The sequence below is a fragment of the Scleropages formosus genome, chromosome 18 (assembly GCF_900964775.1).
Source record: "Scleropages formosus chromosome 18, fSclFor1.1, whole genome shotgun sequence".
NCBI lineage: Eukaryota > Metazoa > Chordata > Actinopteri > Osteoglossiformes > Osteoglossidae > Scleropages > Scleropages formosus.
Window position 1 is genome coordinate 21555201 of NC_041823.1, and position 17125 is coordinate 21572325.

The window sequence follows — 17125 nt, forward strand, 5'->3', positions numbered from 1 at the left end:
GAAACACAGACACATTTTCAGAACCACTTGTTCCATAGGGAACCAGAGCCTACCCAGTAACACAGGGCGTAAGGCCAGAGGGGGAGGGGACACACCCAGGAGGAGACACCAATCCATCGCAAGGCACTTCAAGTAGGACTCGAACCCCAGACCCACTGAAGAGCAGGACTGTAGTTCAACCCACTGCGCCACCACACCCCCTAGTAGCCAAGAAACACTCACATGAAATGTTATTAATGTGGTCATCACTGTATTTGCTTATAAAATCACTGCTGCTTGCTCACATTTTCTTATAGGCAGGTGATGTGGTTACCACGTCTGCAGTCGCAACATTGAAGCAGGAAGTATTCTTTCAGGGTCTAGTCATGTCATGAGGAAAAAAGGAAGTGCTTGCAGGAGCATACAGCTTTTGTAGATAATATCCATGAGACATTCACATACTGATCAGGAAAACAAACCCCTTATCTGTCCAGGAAATAAAGTATCACTCATCTCTCAAAGTTTGCTGAACTTAAGGAGTGAATATAATAGGATTAGTTGTACTGGAGTAACAAGCTTTGACTTGAACAATGTTTTAATTTGTTGATTAATTTTGAGAGTATCCTTCAGTTGTAGTAGGAGAAAGTAACAGCATGTTTTTTAAAGGATCTGATTAGAAGAAAGAATGAAATCCTTTATTATATCAATGGTAGTTCCTCAATGCAGCTTTCCTTTTGGAAGGCTGAGTGAAAGGTAATTTCAGATATTGTATTCCATGTAATCGTACTGTACTGCATTTGTCTTGTGGTGGAATAGGAACTTGTTTTATTAAGGGCTAAAATGTATATATATAAAAATTATTAAATGTATGGTCAAAACATTTGAATATTTTCCTTTTAGTAAATATCTATCAGTTTTATATGTTGTAACCATGCAATCTTTTCTGAAGGCTATGCAAATTTGTCACAGATGATGATCTTACCTCCCTATAATTCCAGGAAAAGTGGAACTTCTTCACTCTACTTTCATTTCTGGGTGGTTCAAGCTCTGATTTGAAGAATTATGTTCCAGAATGTAAAAATGTGCTGATGCTTGTTATGAGTATGTTTGTTTATCCACAGGGATGTGCACATTGCTGCGTTTCTATAGGGCATTACTTCTGTGAATAAGACTGAACAAAATGGTAGATGGTAGCAACTTTGCTACTGGCATTATGAACCAGTGTGGACAAACAGGCATGTGCTTATGCTTTGGGTGTTGGCTTGTGTGAGCACAAAGGAATCTGAGGCAAAAAAGACAGGTTTAGCTGTACTATAGAAAGATCCAGATTAAGACACATCTCGCATGATTTGCATTGTCTACAACTGCTTGTCCCAAGCAGGTTGCAGCAAGCTAGAGCCTACCACAGGACACCAGTCCACCATAAGGCACTCCAAGCAGGGCTCAAACCCCAGACCCACCGCACATCGGGCACAGGCCAAGCCCGCCATGCCACACCATGCCACAGTCCCCCTCTGGCATGATCTAAATATATTCAATTTGTTAAAGAAGAATTATCAACCTTGGGGGCACGGTGGCGCAGTGGGTTGGACTGGGTCCTGCTCTCCAGTGGGTCTGGGGTTCGAGTCCTACTTGGGGTACCTTGCGGCGGACTGGCGTCCCGTCCTAGGTGTGTCCCCCCCCCCCCGGCCTTGTGCCCTGTGTTGCCGGGTAGGCTCCAGTTCTCCGCGACCCCGTATGGGACAAGCGGTTCTAAAAATGTGTGTGTGTGTGAGAGAATTATCAACCCATTAATAATAAATGGTATGTTTGGAAATATTATGCTCAAGAGTGCAGTAATATAATATTGAATAACTACAGCCAGGTGTGCAACCATACTCAAGGTAAAAATGGAGATTTGGAAAGGCAGAAAATAGGGATTGCAATAAATTCTATAGTCACAAAAAAAGTATCTTGGAGATCAGTGCAGTAGACTAATGTACTCTTTTGGCTAGACAGCTGATGGAAAAAAAATACAGTACACAAAATCAGCTAATGAGCTTTAATTGTCAAATGGCACTTCATACATTTGTGTCGAGTCACATTGCATAATATTTAGTTCTCTGAAGTCCCTGGCCAGGTGGTCAGGTGTTATTTGCATTTCTAAATAGATCTAACAGGTACTGGAGGTCCTCAAGAAACCTCAGAGCTCTACATATAAATTTTCATTGTGTTTAATTGAACCGTCATTTGCACTCTCTCAGAAAAACAATGCCAAGACAGAAGAGTTCTGTCTCTAAAATTCTGCAAAATTATTTTGGAGAAGCTAGTGGTAAACTTTCACATCAAGTACAAACATAGAGGGGTAAGACAAACTGTCATGCCATTATTATTTGTTTTCTGACACTCCGTCTTTGCAAAATTATTTTCCCCATTATGACTTAACAGTGGAAAAAATTGTGAATCATAAGTATGATAAACCAACGGAAATATGATACATGTTATAAACCATAGCTTCTGAAGCATGTTGTCCATGCTGGACACAGACCTGGTGAATGATTGCACCCATCCCTTGCCTAGCGTCCTGCTACGGTACCCTTAAGCAAGATATTTACTATGAATTGGAGAGAGGTGGGCACACATGAAAACAGGTCAACCTACTGCTGTTGCCAGAGCTATAAATGAAGGGAGAGGATAGACTGGACAAATCAGGAAATTGTAGTTCTGTAGCTTCTTGAGGTCTAACAGCCTTAGTGCCTGATGTGCCTTAGCAATGTTACTGTGTATACTATGTTCGCATGTGCATTTTGGGTTATGTCATGTATGTGTGCGATGTGGCTGTATGTTGATGGCAAGGGTCGGGTGTGGTTGCTCTCTTCTCTGTGCTCCCTCGATACAGTGTGTACCCCAGCCTCTCTTCACTGGCTGTCAAACTGCACAACCTGAATAACATTTCACATTAAACTACCAGTTCTGCCACATCATCATCACTAAGCACTAAGAGGCTTGGTCAGTTGAAAAAATCTATTAATATCAGCATGAATGATAAAATTATCTTTGACAGTAGACACAAACACATCACCTTTGTAGTGGTGTGTTTTGTGTCTTACTGGGTTCCACTGTCTTGGCCAGATCTGGGATGGGGTTATGTCGTCTTCTGAACCCTTGGAATAGAACCACATGATTATTTAGTCATGAAGTTGAGGTGCTCTCAGATTTAACTACGCAAAGTAAATCTTGCTTTTGGATTAATTGAGAGGTTGGGCTGCTTTACCATTATTTCTTAAGGAAAAAAATACATAATCATATCACACACACTTTCTGAACCGCTTGTCCCATACGGGGTCGGGGGGAACCAGAGCCTACCCGGCAACACAGGGCGTAAGGCCGGAGAGGGAGGGGGACACACCCAGGACGGGACGCCAGTCTGCCATAAGGCACCCCAAGCGGGACTCGAACCCCAGACCCACCAGAGAGCAGGACCCGGTCCAACCCACTGCACCACCACGCCCCCTACATAATCATATCCCAGATTAATAATATGGAAACTGAAAAAATGAACCAAAATAAATTGTATTTTATGAATGACAATAGCAGGGGGTGCGATGGTGCAGCAGGTTTGACCTGTGCCTGCTCTCTGGTCTGGGGTTCGAGTCCCGCTTCGGGTGCCTTGCGATGGACTGGCATCCCATCCTGGGTGTGTCCCCTCCAGGCTTGCGCGCTGTGTTGCGGGGTTCACCGCGACCCCGCCTGGGACAAGTGGTTTCAGACAGTGTGTGTATGTATCTGAATGACAATAACAAAATTTTATACGGGTAAAATGTCTAATATTTGCATGAAAAATTACTGAATTCTATCACACATTATCCAAATTACTTTTACTGTACCATGAATTCTGTAGGTGACTGAATAGTTTTTGGACCATTCATATCACCTTCAAAGTTTGACTTGGAAAACCACAAGAGAAACTTTATGTAAGGGTATTCATATCATAAAAGGTGTTATGATCTGAGTAATATGTGCATGCTTACAGAGTTCATTTCTAAAAGCTGGTATTGAATCTATTTTAATTGAGGTAGGTTTACCATAATGTGATTCACCGAGATTGTGAATGTCACAGGAAGCAGGAAGAATATGCAGTAGTTTCTTTAGTGACGGAAGAAGCATAGGGTCTACCTGCTTTGCAGAGTAAAACATGTTAGGTTGTGAATAAAATACCTGTTATGACTTAAAATGACAGAGTGAAAAAATGCCATTGTATGAAAAACAATATATACCGTACTGCTTGAAACTATATAACCCTTTAGGGATGGCCATTATTCTGGAATAAAATGTAAATATAAAACATAAAATCAATCTTAAAATAAACTTGAAATGAATAAATGATTGATTTACACACCTGATTTTACTTACCTACTTGGCCTAGCTAGTGCAACTTGGAGTTCACTTATTTTTGCACCTGCACTATTTTGTTTTTATATTATTTCAGAGGGGAAAGACTGCTTCTCATTAAATAACCTTTTCGTGTTAAAACTAAGGGACATGGGGTTCATATACTTTCAAGCAACACTATTTTCACAAGATGTTCTAGGGGATTGTTGCCTCAATATATGCCACATATACACTGCGTTTAAGACAGCATACACAAAGTGTATTTTGTACAAAAAATTACTGAATTCTATCACATATTATCCAAATAATAAAAATTAGACCATGAATTCTGCAGGAGATCCGAATCCTTTGCACATTGAGACGCAGAAAAAACATTCATTGCTTACTTTGAAAATGTGACTTTTCTTTCCTTTCTTTAAATCAGATATTTTTTTTCCCTGAACCCCTTGTCCCATACGGGGTCACGGGGAACCGGAGCCTAACCCGGCAACACAGGGCGTAAGGCCAGAGGAGGAGGGGACACACCCAGGACGGGACGCCAGTCCATTGCAAGGCACCCCAAGCGGGACTCGAACCCCAGACCCACCGGAGTGCTACTAAGCTACTCCAGTTTAGAGTTGATTATAAAACCTTACTTTGGGCCTATAATGCAGAAAATAGCATTGCCCCAGCTTCCCTTAATAAGATGTTGTCTTTATTCATTGGATGCGGGTTACCTTAAAGTACCCGTGATCAATAAGATTTTAGTAGGAGGTTGTGTCTTTAGCTATATAGTGTCTGAACTTTGGAATCGTCTTCCAGTTATTGTCAGGAATGCTAAAGCTGTTGACTGCCTGCCACAGTGGAAGAGACCTGCTTATGTGAACTGGGACATCAAGTTTTTAGCACTGAGTTACAATGGAATAAACAGGTGTAAATTGACTTAGAAGTCTATTTTAATCAACAATGCCAAGAAGGTGTGGGCAGGTACTGGCACTTTGACTTCCAGAAGCATTTTTTTTGTCCCTTGCTTTTTGGATAGAAGTTCTTTGTTTCTTTCCTCAGTGGCCAGTAGGCTTATTTACAGCTTTAATAATTGCATGATTACTATAGAAATTTAATGAATGGACAACTGTCTTATGCCTTTGATGAGTGCTCTGTCACTGTTTCACAAGAGCACTCCATAAAAATAAACAAACAATTTAATTGAACTCTGGCTAGTATATTATTATTATATAATGATTTACATAAGTATGTTAATTAGATTGATTACTGACAACTTAGTAAGAACTTGTGTATAGAAAAGATTCTTTTACAACAAACAGAAAATAATTATGGAACAGCTAGTAGTATTTTATACTTCAGACTGCAAAGCCCGCATTAACACATTTTGAGAGTCATCAGCCAGCTCATTCAGGCAGCTCTTAAGCATTTGGTATGTGGTAGCATATGAGATTCCTCCTGCAGCCATGGATCCCAGAACTGGAATGGTACTCACCCAGTATTCAATAACCATTAAACTAGCCCCAGCTGCCTTGGTCAACAGCTTAATAATCACATCAGCTGATATCTCCTTATTCAGGGGAGATTTGCAAACTGCTTTCAGTTCTTCCAAAGGGACCTCTGTTCTGGCTGAGAGGTTCTGCAACGATTCATCATCCAGGCTAAAAGCCTGATAATACCTGGTAATCTCCTTCACCAAAATAGTGACATCTACTGCCACTGATAACCCAGGTATGGGCACTGTGGCCACTGCACCTGATAGTAGAGCCATCTTCCATATGTCAGCCTGCAGGGCCTCCTTCTTCTTATTGTTGATTTCCAGCGTCAGATTGGGCAAGGATAGTAGCAGAATATTCCTCTTGTGCTTGGGGAGCTCTCTCTCCATAGTCTCTTCCAGCAAAGGGAAGTCATAGTAACCCAGGTCAAAGCTGGAAATCAGGAAGACAACTGGAGATTCCACACCATTTGTCTGAAGACCTTGAAGAGATTAGGAAAGCACACATGTATACAACACTCAACAACTGAGATACAAACAGAATTTTAAATGCCTTTGTCTATAGTTTGCTAAAACTCAAGAATTCTATATTTATGTTACTTTGGTTTTACATTAAATTATCATTTGTACCTTTAATGCAGTCCTCTCGAATCTGATTCAGTGTTGTGTCTTGGTCAAAGTTCTTCTTTCTTTTTTCTGCACGTATGTTGTCATCAATTTTGGAACGGACAAAGTAGAACCTCTTCTTCATTTTCTGGATCTCTCTGGCCAGTTCCACATTACTGACTTTGAAACGTTCTGATGCAATGATGATGAAGAAATCATAGCGTTCAAATCCAACTTTCTGAAGGTATTCGTCTGCCCTGAAATTCGGTGTTCCAATTCCAGGTAAGTCCCACACTTGAACATTTGGATACTTGGGATGGGGATAACACTTTGGCTCCATTGTAGTCTCCACTACACCAGTGGGGGCCGAATCGGTTTCATCATCCCCCACGCCTCGGAAGGCATTGACAAAGGTGGACTTGCCAGATCCTGACTCTCCAGTGACAGCAACATTAAGTGTAACGTGGTCCAACTGGTTAAAGTAATTTTGAATCTTTTCAGCTGCTGAAGCCAAATTACTTTCTTCCAGTGCCTCTCTAATCTCTTTCACTTCTTCATCCTCAATTACCACATAGTCATCCATAATTAACCTAATAACAGAAAATAAAAATAATTCAACAAATTGTTAGTTATACAATGCCATACTACTCTGAATGTTTTTGAAAATTCTTTTTAGTAATAGGTCCATAGAAATATATATTTACACACACACACACATTTTCAGAACCGCTTGTCCCATACGGGGTCACGGGGAACCGGAGCCTACCCGGTAACACAGGGCGTATATAAATTACTCATCATTTCCCTGTTATATGATCATTTTGTTTGCTTTTATAGTTGAAATTACAAGAGTCCATCACATCAAATTATTGGTATTAAATGCTTGTAATATGCACATTTTAACTGTACATCTGATATGCATGTCACTGTAAATGTGATTGTGTAGTAAAAATTCATAGTTTTTATTATGAATAGTTTTTTGGGCATGCCCATGAAGTCCAGAATGCATCTTTTTTCCACAATCAAACAGTAAAAGGACCCCCTGCTTTACAAACTCTTGGTATATGAACTGTTTTCATGATGACAATACTCCAGCAGCTGTATAGCTTCCATTTCCAATGGATTTTAGACATTCACATAACTTTAAAATCAATGTCATGGAAACAAAATGATTTCTTTGAAAAATCTTAATTTACATTTACTTGTTTTGCTGTTTTTTTTTTTTTTTGAAGCAAAAACACAAAAAAAATAATAAATGTGTCCAAAACGCTACTTTGATGTAAGTAATTCCTGTCATGCTTCTCACCAGGAATAGGGAAGCTGGACCCAATCGCAGTGTTTTATACAGGGGAAATCCAAACTCATTATCCAGGAAAACGGGCAAGGGTCCCCGAGGCGCAAACGGAGAGAATCCAGAGACGTAAGCCGAAAGGCAGAATGTGGGTCACAGAGATGCCGAGGGCAAGCGGGCCACTAGCACGGAGCCAGACAGGCTGAACTGAGGTTCCACATCCTGCCACGTCTCGACCTCCCTTTTATCCTTGCATCTCGTGACTGGCCGCAGGTGTTCTCTGTTGTGTGGAAGTGGAGGGCGTGACAATTTCTGAAAGCACTTTCTGACATCTTGAAAGTCACCAGCTGACCTAACATAGTATTAAGACATTTGTGACGCAATTCATTAATCTTAGGCCTGCTCACACCACTGTATACAGTTTCTGCCCACCTTAAAAAGACAATACATTCATGAGAAACCCTTTATAATAGGAATCCTCATGACTTGAAGACTTAATTACAATTGTAAACTAAAAGTTAATGCATTCCTAAAACCCAAAACTAAAAGGTATTTATGCTGGGTGGCACAGTGAGCAGCGCTGCTATCTCACAGCACCTGGGTGGAGTGAGAGAACATGGGTTCGATCCCTGCTATGTAGAATTTGCATGTCCTCCCTGTGACTGTGTGGGTTTCTTCCGGGTGGTCTGGTTTCCTCCCACAGTCCAAAGACATGCTGTTCAGGTTCACCCATAGTGTGTGAGTGACAGAGAGAGTGTGTTCCATTCATATATGGATGAGTGACCCAGTGTAAGTAGTGTATCTAGCAATGTAAGTCACCTTGGTGAATATGGTGTGTGGGCTGATAACACTACATAGAGTTCATTGGAAGTCACTTTAAAGAGAAGCATCTGTTAAATAAATACATGTAAAATATGAACAATTAGCATTAAAATGTCTGGGTGATTGTAGAAGTGCCAGCCAGTCAAACCCTTTTGGTGTCTGTTGTCATGGTTTCTAAGGCAAGGCAGGGACAGAAGTGGTTTGTAAGTGCTAGTGCTGCATTCTGTGCATGGGTGGAGATACAAACATGGGGTAAAACATGCAAACTCTCTCCATCTAGAGCTGAACTCCTCCAACAGGCTGAATACATACTTCAGGTGGACTGGGGACTCTGCTTGTAGCTGCAAGAAGGGGTACAATATCCAAGTTTTTTCATAGGAAATACCTTGTAAATTGAAGCAGGGGTATTAAAAGAATCTCCTTGTATAGTAGAATTCATATCCTAACCCAAATGAATGTATCTGATCATTTGATGACTGTATTTACATTTATTATACTTTTCTTTCAAAGTAACTTAAAATAAATACTGCCATAGTATTTAGTTGACACATTTTCATCCAGGAGGTGCGGTGGCACAGTGGGTTGGACTGGGTCCTGCTCTCCGGTGGGTCTGGGGTTTGAATCCCGCTTGGGGTGCATTGCGACAGACTGGCACCCCCTCCTGCTCTGTGTTGCCGGGTTAGGCTCTGGCTCCCTGTGACCCCCGTATGGGACAAGTGGATCAGATAGTGCGTGTGTGCACGCGCGCACACATGCGCATTTTCATCCAAGGTGACTAGCACTGATGGATATATTCCCCACAGTCAATCACTCAACTGTACTCTAGAGCAATGTATGCTCTTCCACTTGCATGCAAGGGGCAATCTAGAGGCACCAGTTCACCTATAATACATGCCTTTGAACTGTTTGAGGAAATAAATGGCAACAATGACAAGCTACACATAATATTGTACCTATTGAGACTGTTCTGCATTTTTACAGGAGCAATTCAAGTAAGTGTTTTATTAAAATTTTGCAGCACTAGCCAGAATTCGAACCCAGGGCATACAGTATAAAACAATGCTGCGTTACCTGTTGTTGCGTTAAAAATAAAGAGGAGAAAAACTAAGTGTAATGAAATAAAAGGAAATCCCAAGAAAATTCATTGTTCTTATGTCACGTCCCACGGGGTTACTGCCCCTCCCAGTCAGAGGCGGCGCCACTCAGTGCCGCTAGGGAACAGCCACGTATCAGCTCACAGTCTCATAGGACACGGAGGTATAAAAGGTGCCAGCGGAGCAGAACCGATTGCGGATTCTTAGTCAGTGGTTCCCGGGGATTAGTAGTCTCTTGTTCCCTCAGTCTGTCTCCTAGCTGTTCATGTTCCACTCCCGAGTGCCCGTCCTGTCACTTCCTGCCTCTTGTTCTCCAGTCCTGGTCCAGTGTTCCAGTCCGGTATTTCGTCACGTCTCAGGGTTACGGTCATACTCACAGAGTGAAGTTTCACTGTTCGCCGTAGTTCAAACACCGTGTGTTTCCTGTTTCACTTCCACCGAGTGTCTTACAATACGCACAGTGCACTTTTAACATCACCCTGCACGTGAGGTCATTCTACGTTTCGTCCGTGTCGGATTCCCGTCCGGACGCTACATACCTCTACGCCATGGCATGGCATGTAGACTCAGGAAAAATGGTGAGGAAACTTAGAAAGGCTCTTGTCTGCTACTACAACTGCAAAGAAGTTTTGGGAGTCAAAAAAAAGCTTCCTGGACAGGAGTGTCATTCAAATAAGTTTTGTGAACACATGCAGGATTCAGAAATTGCTGCCTTTTCTCTCACACTTGCTTTGAAAGACACTGGGTCCATTATAATTCCAGTTACTGTTACCAGTAACTAAATATGCAATTATTGGACTTGCAGCATATCTCTTACACTTTTTTATTGTAATTGGTTGGATTTGGGTGACGTAGGGAATATGGGGGGGGGGGGGGGGGGGGGGGTGATTGCGGCTGCCAGGGAGTGGGAGAAAAAAAGAGAAGAGAGTCTGGGGGCGCTAAGCAGGCTGGGAAAGCTGGTTTGAAGTGCAGGTTTTTGAGGAAACGGGGTCCTCGGACGGAGAGCTTTATTTCTCTGTGTTCCGGTGTTCAAATAAACGTCCACAATGAACCCTTCCTCTGCGTCCTCCTTCGCCCCATCCAAACCCAGAGCGCTGGGCGCCACAGTGACAGTATCATATGATTTCGGATTACGTGACTATGATTATTTTAGAGAGAAGCCAAAGTAGGAAAAAGAATTGAAACTGAGCAAAGCGCGGCGTTTCATGAACTCACCAAAACACTCAATGTAGACGCCTGGATTGAGGGCAGGAGCCGACCGCTGACTGTCACTGTACACGAATATAACTGCTTTCAGTTTTTACTTCAGTGCTGTCGTCTCTCGGTATCACGCTTGGCAGCCCGGGGAAAAAAAGTTTTCAAAGAGTTAAATCATCGTACCGCGCACATTATCTGTTTCATGAGTATGAAGGATTCAGATCATCTAAGAAATACGTAACAATTTACATTTAAAACACCACCCATTTCGTGCTTGTTTCAATATTGTTCGTGGGCCGTTAGAGACATGCTAACCGTAAATCGCCTGTAGTAGAACACAGCGGAGACAAAGGGAATATAAGCTAAAGTCAAGTTAAACGCTTATAACTTTAATTTAGCTTTTCTAAAAGTTTTATAATTTGGGTGTTTAATGACATTTCGATGATTACTAATTGTAAATACACATTTCATTGTTCAATATGTTTTGCTGAAGGTATGCTGCAGACATACATACTCTGTCTGTAACTAAATTAAGAATAACAAGTGAAGTAACAAAAAAGAACCCGACAGAGCAAAGGTATACCTTCTATTATAACTCACCAAATAGGCACGTAGATTATTTAAGATGGAGGTCAGAGCGGAGACTAAAACGAATGAGTCGATTTCTTTTTCGATTTACTGGTAGGATTTGGTTCCCGCAAATCAGAGGGGAGACTGAATTCTAACTGAAATTATTACGCGTTATGCCATGTGTTCACTTCAGTGAAAGGGAGTCTTCGTTTAGTTCTTTCATCGTACTACATCACCAATAGTCTTCTAGTAGGCGTTACTCGAACAACTAAGAACAAGTTTTGTAAACCCTACACTTTCCAGTAAAACGAAACTAACTGAGGATGCTCTACTTCCGATCGCGCCATTTCGTTACTCTTCAGCCTTTTATTTTATTTTCTGGCAATTAATTCGTCATGATTATGTATGCCGTATCCGATTTTTTTTACTTAACGTTTCCAGACAATGAGATACTACAACGAACTGCATTCAGTTTAAACATTTAACCGATAGGTACATAGTTTGATTTCTTTTGGTGGACAGGACTAGCCTTTTTGCCTGATGCTTTCGGGATAGGCTCTGTACCAAGGAGACCCTGATTTGGACAAGCTTATAATGATAGTGTTTTGATACAAGCAGATGCGAGGCTTTTGTAATTTTAAATTTCTTCCTGCAAGAACTTATAAAAAGTGAACAAATATAATGTGTAAATTTGTACTTTGTATGACATCTGGACATATGTGCATTCATACAAAGAGGTGTTTAAAGTGTTCAGGCCCCTCATGACCTTGACCTCATTTGGATGATCTCAACAGCATGAACATTTGCGCTGAAAGAAATAACCCATGATCACACTGCAAATAAGAGTTTAGTAATGTCTTATCTGAAGAGATAGTCAAAATTAAGTGTTTTCTTAGAACCCTTTCAGGTATAAACTTCATACTTTCACACTGAAAAACTAAATAAGGAGCAAAAAAGAGACATGTGATTTGCTATAGCACAATACAAGTTTTCCAGGACTTTATTTTAGTTTTTCAAGCAGAAATAATGCTCAGTCAAACAAGCTTTGCAACTGCTATGAATTCAAATGTGAAAAACATGTTATCATGGCAGATATAAATTATCTTAAAGTGAATTAAAAATTAACGTAAACTCTTGCACACATGTGAAGTATAATTATACACTCACACACACACACACACACACATTGGCTGAAACTGCTTGTCCCAAGTGGGATTGCAGTGAGCCAGAGCCTAACCTGGCAACACACAGGGAGTAAGGCTGGAGGAGGAGGGGACACACCCAGGATGGGACGCTAGTCCGTTGCAAGGCACCCCAAGTGTGACTCAAACCCCAGACCGACCGGAGAGCAGGACCCAGTCAAACCTGCTGCGCCACCACACCCCCCCCCGATAACTATAATGAATAAATGAAATATGCTATGTATCAACAAAGAATGCTTTTGTTTTTTCTTCAGTTTCACACACACCTGAAGGAACGTTTCGTCTGATTGTCATCAGCTGTGAATTTTAACCATCTTACTGCTTAAGGCAGCTGTGCTGCATAAGGAATTTTGTTTTGCTGTGAAGACAATTCTTTGCCATTTTGTAATATGTAGAGGTACTTGAAACATTTCATTTTGCTGGTGCTCAGTGACAGTTAGGAAGCATCTCAACTGGTTCACTAAAAGAATGTTCACGTTATCATATTTTAGACAAAATAGAGTGTAAACAAAGACATTACTTTGAACCATGTCACATTCAAAGCTATGTATTTGGTCATTTTCATGTATGTTTTGTATACATATACTGCATATCATTTAACTATAGTTGTAGCAAATAGTATAGCACTGATTTGTGTGAAATATGCATTGGTATACCTCCTGCCATTTTCCCACAGGCTAAATTAAGATATATTTCCACTTAGACATGGACACATTTAGATTCCAGCAAACCCAACTTATTTGGACAGGTATCAACATTGATTTTAGCTTAAGCAGTCCTAGTAGAATTCTCCTGGATCTGGAACATCTTCCTGGTATTCTGGATACTCCAAGTCGGACCCATTCAAGGCTTTGCGCATCACCCTCTCAGCATCCTCACTCAGGTCATTAATTGCAGATCGCAGAAGACAGTAGGAGGCAATGAAGGAGACCCCTCCTGAAGCAACGGTGCCAAGAACTGGGATCCGATTCTCCAACATCCCAGCCAGAACCTGCTGACCCATTGCAGCCTGCGAAAGCATCCTTTCTACACCATCCATCGACAGCTCTTGACCTGAGGTGGAGCGCACCTCTCTGCGCAACTCCTGAAAAGCAGTGGAGGAAAGCCTTTCTTAGGACAAAAGTTTTGTTCTGGAGCCTGCAGAATTACAGACACAATTATTCAACAGGAACCATACAAATCTAAGACCAACTTTGATTTGAAGGCAGATACTGTCAAAATGAGACACCTGAAAAACATTACAAGACTTTAAGAGTTGCAGTATGGAAGAAGAAAAAATATCACATCAACCTTCCAAATGACTTGTTACCTCGTATGACTTTCCTGTAAGGCCCGCCAGACGATGCAAGGAATTGGTGTCTAGGCCAAAGTTCTGCTGGTAGGACCGCAATGTATCCATAAGCAGAGGGACACTACTGCACATAGCACCTCCTGGTGTCATGGCTCCTAGACATGCTGCCATGGCTGTTCTCCACAAGCTTCCAGATAGTGCCTGTCTCTTGTTCTTCAGCACAGCAGAGGTGAGATTGGGCAGCGCCAGGAGGAAGATATGGCGTTTGTGGCCCTCCAGCTCACTTACCAGTGTTTTCTGCAGCTGAGGGAAGTCAAAGCACTGTGGCTCAAAGCTTGAGATTAAGAAAACCCGTGGATGGTCAACCCCACATTGCCTAAGCCCTGCTTCACAGTTGGTCCTGATCTGATTCAAAACAGTAGAGGAGTCCCCACCTCTACGCCGAGCTGTTGCTGCTACATCGTTGTCAACTTTGTTGCGTACAAAGTAGAACCTTTTCCCTGCTTGCGCCACATATTTTGCCAGAATCACATGACATTCTCTAAATCGCTCAGATGTCACAATGATGAAGAAATCATACTGGTATAGACGCACAGCCTCTAAGTAATGCTGGGGCTGAAAAGAAGGTGTTCCAATGCCTGGCAGATCCCAAAGTCGAACAGTGGGAACAGTAGGGTGGGCATAGGCCATAATCTCCCCGGTCGTCTCTGTGACACCAGTTCTTGCTGCTTCTGGGTCTTCATCTCCCATTCCCCGGAAAGCATTGATGAAGGAGGACTTCCCTGAGCCAGACTCTCCTGTGACTGCAATCTCTAGAGTGGCGGACTTCAGCTGTCCAAGCATGTCCTGAATCTGTGTCACCACTTCTGTGACTACTCGTGACTTCACCGTGCTGCTTATCTCCTGAATCTCTGCTTCGCTGATTGTTTGCAGCTTTGCCATGACAATAGGTGGATCCTGGAAATTGTAGGTTTAACAAAATAAGGGTGAATGCATTTCAACAGATGAAACTCACACCAAGACTCTTGTTTCAGAAAGAACAGTAGCTCAGAGGGTAGTGCTTGTGTCTCACAGTGCCTGGACTGTGTGTTTGGACATGATTTTCATCCTGCTCAGTATATGCAGTTTGCAGGTTCCCCTCGGTTTTCAGGGGGTTCCGTTCCACAGAGAAAAGACATGTTTCAGATGAACTGGGGAATGTAACATTGCCCCTTGTCTGTGTCTGTGTGTGTGTTACATTCCTCTGCTGTATAAATAGGGGATGAATGATTGTAAACACCTTAGTGTACTGTGTCTGGCATTGTAAGTCCCCTTGGCATCCGCTAAATACAACTTAAACATCTCTGTATCTCACACTGGACAAGCATGAGCTAAATAAACAGAACTTCTTTTCATATTGTCCTCTTTAAAGTTTTCATGGCTAAACTCCTGAAAAAGTCATCTGAGTTGAACTATTTTACCTGAAAACACACCGGACAACCGGGAAAGTAACCTACACGATACCGTACTTAATATTTTACGCAACGATTACGATATCTTAACATTTTTGTATGAAAACAAGGCAGATGAAGCTTGAATTGGTGTTTAATATGTTACTTTAGGTACATGATTAGCAGCTCGTATGTCGATGAAAAATAATAAACAAAAGCTGCAAACACATCATCATGCTGTCACATTGCTGATCCCCCAGTCTAAAAATAAATCCTTGTTAGACTAAAAAAGGCACATCTATCTAATGAAGAAATATATATTCGCCACACCGTCTAAGCTAAACAAGTAGTTATCGTGCAAAAACAAACGAAACGAGACGTGTGTGACATTACATTCCAATGGTCCAACTAACCAGTGTAAAAAAACAACTCCTTCGTTTAGTGAAAGTTTAAACTAACAGTAACCTTGTCGATAAATCATAGACTGTCTTACCTTCTAACATGTACGCTTCCCTCTAGGGCAAAACACAGAATGAAACTTAAACCGAAAAACAATCGGAGCGGACGGGTTCTTACTGGTTACAAAATCATCACCACCAAGTTTGTTCAGTTCGTACGGGACTGTGGCACGTGTCCCTCTAGAGTTGAATGACCGCCATTACATGTATTTTTGGTCTAATATTCTTTCACAGGAGAGGGGCGCGGTGGCGCAGTGGGTTGGACCGCAGTCCTGCTCTCCGGTGGGTCTGGGGTTCACGTCCCGCTTGGGGTGCCTTGCGACGGACTGGCGTCCCGTCCTGGGTGTGTCCCCTCCCTCTCTCCAGCCTTACGCCCTGTGTTGCCGGGTTAGGCTCCGGTTCCCCGTGACCCCGTATAGGACAAGCGGTTCTGAAAATGTGTGTGTGTGTGTATTCTTTCACAGTGGGAAACTTTTCCCCCAACAGCACTGTAAGAAAGCATACTCGGAACAGTGCAATAATTTAATGCAATATCTTTATTATTGTGAATGCCATATTATTTGGGCATTAAGGTGACTTGTGGGCATGGCTGCTTTACTTACATTGCACTCAAAAAAATGTCACAAAATGTTAGTCCACAAAAACATTCAATTCACTGTCACACTTATGGCTCAAAACACCGTGAGACAAACCTAGGTGCGGGTTTGGTGATTTAGGATTCCAGTGGGAGAAGTAAATCTAGTGGTCAGGGGCAGGGAAAGGTCTCAACTCGAGGGGCGAACATTGTATCAGGAGACGTGGTTGAAGGGACAAGGCAAATGGTCGTGGTCATGGGAAACAGGATTTGGGAGTGAGGAGATGGACTGGGAGCGAGGAAGGGATTTGGAGGGGGCAGGTCGGGTAAGGCAAGTGGAAGTTTCAGGAACACAGAGAAGACAGTTGTCTCAATGAGACTTCACAACTGGGAAGCGGTGGAGTGGTGCTCTTTATGGCCTGTTGATTATGGCCAGGTGCCTGTGGTTGAGGTGTGGGCGTGACATTCACATTTATGTCCAGTTCTCTCTCAGCAGCTGGTATTTCAGCAAAACTTCATTACATTTACATTTATTCATTTAGCAGACACTTTTCTCCAAAGCAACGTACATCTCACAACTCATTAGTGCTGAGACATGTTTGTTCAAAGTATGACAAAGCATAAGAACAAATATTTACAGGAAGTAACCCAAATATCCCCAGATTAGGGGATCCCTTGGACTACTGGGCTTCAGAGAAAGCGGTTCATCTCCACCATTATCAACTAGCACTGCATTCTTTGTGTACCCCAGCGTCCTCTGTTC

The 17125-nt window shown here is 42.1% G+C and overlaps 2 protein-coding genes across 2 annotated transcripts; both read right to left on the minus strand.

Annotated features, from left to right (window-relative positions):
* Window positions 1–4934: 4934 nt before the first annotated feature.
* On the minus strand, window positions 4935–11664 carry LOC108922184 (interferon-inducible GTPase 5-like). Its single transcript, XM_018732159.2, has 4 exons — window positions 11438–11664; window positions 10856–10972; window positions 6458–7023; window positions 4935–6309 (listed from the first exon to the last, which is right to left on the minus strand). The coding sequence occupies exons 3-4, from the start codon at window positions 7014–7016 to the stop codon at window positions 5684–5686; spliced, it is 1185 nt and encodes a 394-aa protein (XP_018587675.2). The 5' UTR covers window positions 7017–7023; window positions 10856–10972; window positions 11438–11664; the 3' UTR covers window positions 4935–5683.
* A 1159-nt stretch (window positions 11665–12823) lies between these two features.
* LOC108922201 (interferon-inducible GTPase 5-like) lies at window positions 12824–15982 on the minus strand. Its single transcript, XM_029245903.1, has 3 exons — window positions 15824–15982; window positions 13919–14857; window positions 12824–13693 (listed from the first exon to the last, which is right to left on the minus strand). The coding sequence occupies exons 2-3, from the start codon at window positions 14840–14842 to the stop codon at window positions 13388–13390; spliced, it is 1230 nt and encodes a 409-aa protein (XP_029101736.1). The 5' UTR covers window positions 14843–14857; window positions 15824–15982; the 3' UTR covers window positions 12824–13387.
* Window positions 15983–17125: the final 1143 nt, after the last annotated feature.

Bases quoted from the DNA above. Each gene is read 5' to 3' on its own strand.
- LOC108922201 (XM_029245903.1), bottom strand. From the start codon at position 14,842: ATGGCAAAGCTGCAAACAATCAGCGAAGCAGAGATTCAGGAGATAAGC. The intron at 13,694-13,918 runs GTAACAAGTCAT...ACTGCTTTTCAG, and splicing joins TTACAGGAAAGTCATACGAG to GAGTTGCGCAGAGAGGTGCG.
- LOC108922184 (XM_018732159.2), bottom strand. From the start codon at position 7,016: ATGGATGACTATGTGGTAATTGAGGATGAAGAAGTGAAAGAGATTAGA. The intron at 6,310-6,457 runs GTACAAATGATA...AATCTCTTCAAG, and splicing joins TCGAGAGGACTGCATTAAAG to GTCTTCAGACAAATGGTGTG.